At 34.7% G+C, this 8,693-nt stretch overlaps 1 protein-coding gene across 2 annotated transcripts in view; it reads left to right on the plus strand.

Moving 5' to 3' along the window:
• ZDHHC17 (zDHHC palmitoyltransferase 17) overlaps positions 1 to 8,693 on the plus strand; it is a 125,311-nt gene that overhangs the window by 89,467 nt on the left and 27,151 nt on the right. Inside the window, exons 16-17 of one of the 2 annotated variants that reach the window (XM_082636342.1) lie at positions 150 to 244; positions 2,963 to 5,781. In XM_082636342.1, coding sequence (XP_082492468.1) covers positions 150 to 244; positions 2,963 to 3,101 — 234 coding nt within the window. In that variant the 3' untranslated portion in view covers positions 3,102 to 5,781. Of the gene's footprint in view, positions 1 to 149; positions 245 to 2,962; positions 5,782 to 8,693 lie in introns of those variants that run through there. The other variant, XM_082636341.1, reaches the window with a different exon arrangement.

Here is an 8,693-nt window from a genome sequence, read left to right on the forward strand (position 1 = left end):
GGTACCGTGTAAACCAGCTTGATGATCTCCTGATGGAAAGCCAGAAACAGACTTCATCATTTTTCTCTCCATCCTGATCCTCTTGAGAATTAACTTGTTTTATATTAAATATTCAGAGAGTTAATGGTTTGCTTTCTCTTGCCTCTTAGATATCATGTTTAGGTATTACTACAAATGAAAGAATGAATGCCAGAAGATACAAGCACTTTAAAGTCACAACAACATCTATTGAAAGCCCATTCAAGTACGTACCTATCTATGAATTTAATATTTTCTCTTGACATATAAAGTTCCTCACTAACTAAACTCAGCAAATATCTAGTGAGTACATCAAAGATAAGTATTTTCTTTAAGAATGGCAATAATATATGAAACAGGGAATATTTATTTTACTTAACAATGTGTAAAATAGCTTATAAAACATACCAAATACCAGGATTTCTGCCAGATGAAACATTGGTTAGTTCACCATAACTTTAATACTTATCACATTAACTGTATATAAATTTGTGATATTCGTTTTTTCCTTAATTATACAATTCAAACTTTATTGACCTACTAACGTTTAGTATTTGTTCTTTAACCTTTCCATCAATTTATAAATTTTCATTCAAAAATGAATGTATCCAGAAAATTGAAATAAGATTTTCAAAAATACAGTTGATTAAAATTCATTATTTAGGGAAATTTCCCAGACTCTAGGGCAACTACTTTTTGGTGCAGATTACTTACTTTATTTGCCCTCTGAATGACACAAAAATTTCCACACACCTAGTTTTCTTTTCTTTTTTTTTTTAATTGAAGTATAATTGACATATGACATTTTATTAGTTTCAGGTATACAACGTAATGGTTTGATACTTGTATATACTGCAAAATGATCACCGCTAAAATCTAGTTAACGTCTGTCACCATACATAGTTGCAAAATTTTTTTTTCTTGTCATGAGAACTTTTAAGATCTATTCTCTTAGCCATTTTCAAATATGCAGTACAATATTAACTATAGTCACCATGCTGTACACTGCATCCCCAGGGCTTACTTATTTTAGAACCGGAAGTTTGTACATTTTGAACCCCCCTCGCCTATCTCGCCCAGCCCCACCCCCAGCCTCTGCCCTCCACCAGTCTGTTCTCTGTATCTGTGAGCTCGAGTTTGGTTGTTCAGATTCCATGTAAGTGAGATTATGTGGTATTTGTCTTTCTTTGTCTGATTTATTTCACTTATAATGCCCTCACGGTCCATCCATGTTATCACAAGTGGCTATATTTCCTTCTTCTTTACAATGGCTGAATTTCATTTCATTGTGTGTGTGTGTGTGTATGTGTCGCATTTTTTCAATCTATTCATCTGTTGATGGACACTTAGGTTGTTTCCATATCTTGCCTGTTGTAAATAATGCTGTAATGAACATGGGGTGCAGATATCTTTTCAAGTTAGCGTTTTCATTTTCTTTGGATAAATACCCAGAAGTGGAATTGGTGGATCATATGGTAGTTCTCTTTTTAATTTTTTGAGGAACCTCCATACTGTTTTCCTCAGCGGCTGCACGAATTTACATTCCCACGAACAGTGCACAAGAATTCCCTTTTCTACACATCCTCACCAACACTTGCTTTTCTTGTCTTTTTGATAATAGCCATTCAAACAGGTATGAGGTGATATCTCATTGTGGTTTTGATTTGCATTTCCCTAAAAATTAGTGACGTTGAGCATCTTCTCGTGTCTGTTGGCCATCTGTGTGGCTTCCTTAGAAAAATGTCTATTCAGATCACCTGCCTATTTTTTAGTTGGATTGTTTGCTTTTTTGCTATTGAGTTGTGTGAGTTCTTTATAGATTTGGATATTAACCCCTTATCAGATGTATGATTTGCAAATATTTTCTCCCATTCAGTAGGTTGCCTTTTCATTTTGTTGATGGGTTTCCTTTGCTGTTCAGAACCTTTTTAGTCTAATGTAGTCTCATTTATTTATTTTTGCTTTTGTTGCCTTTGCTTTTGGTGTCAGATTCACAAATTCATCACCAAGACTGATGTCAAGGAGCTCACCACTTGTGTTTTCTGGTTTCAGTTCTTACATTCAAGTCTAATCCATTTTGAGTTAATTTTTGTGTATGGTGTAAGATAGTGGTCCGGTTTAATTCTTTTGCATGCGGCTGTCCAGTTTTCCCAGCACCATTTATTGAAGAGACTGTCCTATTGTTTTATTTATATATATATATATATATATATATTTTAATTTGCATTCAATTCAAAGTTAAGAAACAATAGTTTCCTAATAATAGAAATATTTAAAACTTTGAGTTTTACTCAAGCTGCTTGTCTACTGCCATCAAGCTTTTGTGGTACTATTAATTGTTGCATGTTTGTGGAAAGCATGTAAACCTTTAAATAAAAGCAAAAATAATAGAGTCGGTTGAGTAGTTTTGAGAATTCTCCCATAGGCACAATAATTATATAAGGTGTAAAACTGACTGCTTTTCCAAAGGTATTCTTGAAGTTCTAAAATTTTGGGAACTTTCCTTGATATTTCTTTTTTTAAATTGCTATTCTTAGGTACACTGTCAAGTTTATGCTATTGATATTATTTTGTCTTTTACTCTCTCAATTTTGGATATAGTTTGTCTCCTTGCCAGAGAAACACTGGTCAAGGAAAGGTTTTCTCAAAAATTGCGTATCACACAGGAATGAAAGAAATGCACATTTGAATAACTTTAATATATAATTGTATAACCCATTGTATTAGCAAAAGAGAAAAATCAGAGCCATGAAGAAACATGAATGCATACATATTTTGTAGAGTTATAAGCAGGTTCTTTCTGGCAGGAAACCTGAGTTTTTAAGTTTTGAAAAATATATATTTAACATTAAAATGATATTAAACTCATATTAAATTATTGTACTAATAGACTTTTTTTTCTTTTTCTTTTTCTTTTTCTTTTTTGGTGGGGGGTGGTGTTTAGCCATGGATGTGTAAGGAATATTATAGACTTCTTTGAATTTCGATGCTGTGGCCTCTTTCGTCCTGTTATTGTGGACTGGACCAGGCAGTATACCATAGAATATGACCAAATATCAGGATCTGGGTACCAGCTCGTGTAGCAGCATCTTTATCCTATGAAGCATATTGCTGAGTGGTGCCTGAAAATTGTGTCTGTCCGTGTCTCTCTCACACTCGAATCCACATCCTTTGAACAAATAGCATGCTATATGTAGGGCTAACAGTGAATTTTACAGTCTTTTTTTTCAACACTTTTATTAACAAAAGTAAACATGGACAGAACACACTGCCACTTCTGGGAAGAATAAAGATCTTAAAAAGAATGTTAATGGTTCTTAATGTGGGAATTCACAAAATACTCAACTTTTTGGTTTTGTTCTCATAACATTTTTCATGAAGAAAGAGTGAACTTATTCTGTTGACAGACATGGTATACTGATCCGAAATGCCTGATTCGAGCTAAAACTCAATTTATGGTGTACAGCTAAATATTATGATGCAATCCACTATTAGTATTGCATTTAATTCCAAGAAAGTTGTCTTAAATTGCTTCAGACTAGTATTATGTACGTGTTAGAATGTACATGTAAATACTGTGATAAAATCATGTGGTTTTATTAGGGATCTACTGTAATGTGTCTTCAAAGACACAAGAAAATAATGTTCACCAAAAAATGTGCTAACAGTATTTTATTGCTATCAGCTGTTGGCAATGCTGATATATTTCTAGTTCAGTGAAATAATTTTTAGTAACCTTGCTCTAAGGTTTTATGGTCTGATAATAAAGCACTTGCATGAGTATAGTAAGTCATGTTATTTTGTTCAACTTAAAAGCCCTACTAAGTGCATGATACACCTCATACATAGTATGTATACTGGCACACACTATCCAGTAAAGCATAAATTAGAATTTAATTTGATGTGCACATAGTCCAGTTTTTTAAGAGTTGAGCTATTTTCAAGAAAAGGCAGAACAAATAAGTTAATGCAAAATTCTCAATAATAGAGATAAATGGCTATACTGCAAAATAAAGTGTAGACAAAATAATGGAGTCTAGCTAAAGATGGAGCATGATCTCTGTACATACAGCACATGTGAATAAAAGAAAAGCTAATAGTATATTCTGTTTTTTAAAGAATGACCTATCAGAAAGAATTTTATCCCTAAGTTTGTTTCAATTTTCCCAATATTGAATGTTTTGAAATTTGTTAATGCTGTCTGAAACAATTTCAGAAAGATTTTCGAATTGTCAAACATAATGCACTGATCAATTTTTGTTGCAGCATTTCCATACTCTCATGGTGAACTGTTGGTCACTGCTTCCATAACTATTGTTTACAGGTTTAGTCCTCTTAAGCGCTGTAGCAAACTGTGGTTCGAGCAACCTGTGGGAAACCTGTGAGAGGGAATGGCCTGGGGGAGGGTGGTCAGACCAATGACAGATCCTAGACCAGTGTAAAGATTGCGTATCTGCATATAAATAATTTATCAAATAGTTTTCTCTTTGTGTCTCTATGTGTTAGTGTATTTAAAGCTGCTCATTTCATTTTATCCAACCAAAAAGAAAAGGGAGATAATTAATGAGCTTCTAGTGATGTTCAGTATCGCTGTTAATAAGCATTATACCTTGCAAGTTCACTGCATGTCTGATGCTTGGTAAAGTTAGTATTCTCTGTAAAATGCAGATTACAGGTATTAAAGCAGTCTAGTGGTATACCCGCCCCTTGCCTTAGTAAGAGGAGCAGTGAAAATGTATATAGTTGATGTTCAGTATTTCCAAGTACCATTTTTATATAGTAGTTTCTTTGAGCATAAGTCATACATCAAAAAAATTACTCTTAGTGTACTTGAGTGTTTTAATATTAGAAAATTGGCATACGTACTTTATTTTTGAAAAGGGAAGAGATGGGTGTGGGGTGGCAATAGCATTGTGCCATTTTGTCATAGAGTGTACAAAATTGGTTAACTTTACAAATGTCTCTGCTAGTTTTGACTACTAATTGGGGGAAATTTTAGATAATTTTTAAATTCAAAGTTATTTATAAAAGGCTAGAATTCATTTTAATTTTTTGTATTTTGAGCCACTTCACGTGAAGACTCAGTTGCAGTTTTTATCGAATACATTTTTATTAACAGTCAAATACAATGGTGGTTTTCTCAGACTTTGGATGAGAGTGTTGTTACCATGTTCTTTCTTTATGGTACAATATTCTTTCCAGTGCAAAGGAGATGTCTTTCAGTTAAATAGAAAAAAAACAAAACTCTAGATGTATACATGGAAAATATTAGCAATGTTAATGCTTCAGTACTAGCCATCTCATAGTACCAGTGATATTTATAACTCAGAAATGGTCTGATGGTCAGGAGCCAACCATGCCTCTGTGTACCATCTAATTATTTTGTAGGTCTGTGTGTGGAACCAGTTTAACCCCGTTCTAAAGTTGTGTATGAAGGTGACCCTTTGGGGAATAGTTCGTATCAGCTTCATTGCATACTTTTAGCAAATAGGAACTTATTTCTCAGCTCTAAACATGAATTACTTCTTTGGAATTTTTTCCTTATTTTGTTGTTCCCAGGAATTTATTTGAAATATTAATAGGCGTAAAACAGCATCATTATTATACTTAAGCTATGGATATTTTTATTTTATATTTTATTTATAACTGTGCCAAGTATTATTTTGCTACTTAACGTGTTACTCTGTGGAAAGAAAAACCTGTAAAGTGTTTAATAAATTAGCTCTCCTTACATAAATTAAATCTGTCAAATTTTGTAAAATATTAATCAGAATAAATATTGACTCTTAAATGTGTGTTTGTTTTTTTGCTCCGTTCTCTTCAAGAGATTGATGAAACACGGGTAGTGGTACCTGTGATTTGAAAAGATTATTCTACATGTTTATATCTGGGTCAACTAGGAATCAGGTGGCAAGACTAGAAATTGGCAAAAGTCGAAGGTGGTGGTAGTATTCTTTTAAAAAAAAACAAAAACCAGCAACCTCTAATTCTATGTATGTTTGTGTTTGTAATGAATTTTTTTTAAATAAGAGAATATGTTTTTCTTTAAGAATTTTGTATTCCATGGAGTTAGTTAGGATCCTCAAGGACTGTATGAATCTCTAAGATTTATATGTAAGTATGTCTAAAGACTGTAGTAAAATAGTGGAAAAGGAAACCTACCAAGCATTGATCTCAGTTACCTGAGAAACTCTGCATGACTAAGAAAGCTTTATTTGGGACTTCAAAAAGCAAAAATTATGGAGGAACCCTTTCCTGTTGTTCACATGATTGTTTATGGTTTAATTGAGAACCCAGTGGTATTAAACAAATATTTTCAGATTGGACTAATTTTCATTTCATGATTATTTTACTGTATTGAAAGCAATGCCTCCAGAGCTGTGTAGAACTCGAGGAACAATATTTGAACAAATATAAATAATAAAGGGAATCCTACTGTCAGCCCTCCCTTCTCATTCCAGTTAAGGCACTTTTCTCCTCTTTGTCTTCTTGTCTGGATCCCGCAGTCCTTCCCAGATTGGTAGCTTGTACTTACAATGTAGATGTCTGGTCCTAAGCGTTTATAGAGATAATTGGAAACAAGTGGTTTCCAATTGTACCAGGACAAGAAATATTAGCTTCAGGTCAGAAAGTAAACCTTCAGTTTCAAAAAGTTCTTGGTATTAGAGTTTTCTATTAAATATCTTTATGTGACTATTAAAATAGAAAAATCTGTAATTCCAAGTGGAAACTTCAGAATGTCCCTTGATCTAGGTCAGCTAAGTCATAAACTCAAGGAAACCAAATGTGCCTCTTAGAAAACTCTTTTTGTCTTTGAGTTGGAGTATGACTGTTTTGCTCAGATAAATTTTACCAGAATATCTCTGTCATCAGATATTTACTTGGATTGGAAAATACTTTTTAATAGACAGCAGTGTTTCTAGTACTAAGTAAGAAAGAGGGATTATTTCCATCCAAAGCATTAGAAAGCCTCATTGCTGCTGCTGCTGTTTCTTGGATCTGTAGGTTTACAGTTGTCATCAAATTTGGAAATTTTTCAGTCATTGTTTCTTCAAATATTTTTCTTCCCCCCTTTCAGCAAACTCCAGTTATACGTATATTAGGCCACTTGAGATTGTCCTATCTAGCTCAGTGATAATTCATTTTTTATAATTCTCTTTCTTTCCCCAGTGTTTATCTTAGATAGTTTTTAGTGTCTTTAAGTTCACTTAAATTTTTTTCTGCACTGTCTAGGCTGTCATCAGTACTATTCAGTATTTTTTATCTGCCACATTATAGTTTTCACCTACAATGTTTTATTTGAACCATTTTTACATCTTCTGTATTGCTACTTAACTCTCTGAAAATAGAGAGTACAGTTATAATTAACTGTTTTAATATTCTTACCTGTTAATTTTCATATGTATGTCAGGTCTGGGTTGGTTTTGATAGATTTTTCTTCATCATTATGGACTGTATTTTCCTGCTTCTTTGCATGCCTGGTAATTTTTGATTAGATGCCAGACTATGAATTGAGTGCTGGGTATTTTGTTGTTTTTATAAAAATTCCAGAGCTTTGTTCTGGGATGCAATTATTTGGAAACTTTGATCCTTTCAGGTTTTGCTGTTAAGCAAGATTTGTTAGGCAGGACCAGAGCAGTGTTCAGTTCAGGGTTAATTATTCCCCATTGCTGAGGCAAGACCTCAGTAATGTACTGAGGTCTCCATCCAAAGCTCCATGAGTCACACTTCTCCATCTCACTGGTGAGAATAGGCACTATCCCCAGCTCCATATGAGCACCAGCCACCCTTCTCTGTCAATCTTTCAGGTGTTTTTTTCCGTCATCTTGGATCTTGGGTAGTTACCCCGCATGCATGTGCAATCAGAACACAGCTGAAGACTTGCAAGGTGGGGGGGTGCGGTTTGGACGGCGCTCTGCGAGTTCCTGGGACTCCTTCTCTGTGCAGCCCTCTCCAGTCCCTCCAGCGCCAGCCCTGGTGCCTCTGGGCCCTCAGCTCTGTCTCCGCGACGTGGGGTGCCTTCCAGCTCCCTCTGTATTCTCCCTCCTTAGACTATAGCCTGGAAACTCTCAAAGTCCCAAGACTGACCTCATTTTCTCCGTAACTCTCCTTTGTTGCCTATTGTCAGTCGTTCTCAAAACCATATTTTTTTCATGTAATTCGTCTGTGTTTCTGATTGTTTCAAGTGAGAGGGTAAATCTGGTTCCTGTTATTTCAACTTGACTATAAGTGGAAGTCTGAGTTAATACATTTTTTAAAAATTTTGTTTAATTTCTAATATGGAAAGTAATGATAGATGTAACTGTCATAAACAAAAGCTCTTTGGGGGTCCTCAGTCATTTGCAGAATGTGAAGAGTTCCCAAGATCAAAAAGTTTGAGAACCAGTGGTCCAGGCCATCAATTCCCAGTGCTCCTTGAGATGTTAGTGGTTCCATGGACAACTAATTCAGTGCAAGTCTTTCTTCAAGTTAAAACAGACTCCTCAACTACAAGATCTCAAGGGCTTCAATCTGCTGGCATGCAGTGTGAATCTACAGGAACATACATAGATGGCTGTAAGGCTCCCTGAACTTAATTGATCATGAAGGCTTTTTAGAACTAGAGTTGCCAGCAGTCCTCCCTAAATATACCAGACCACCACAAGGGGCCGAAAATATCCCAAGTGGGTCATTTT

Source organism: Mesoplodon mirus (genome assembly GCF_964341445.2).
Source record: "Mesoplodon mirus genome assembly, chromosome: 11".
Lineage (NCBI taxonomy): Eukaryota > Metazoa > Chordata > Mammalia > Artiodactyla > Ziphiidae > Mesoplodon > Mesoplodon mirus.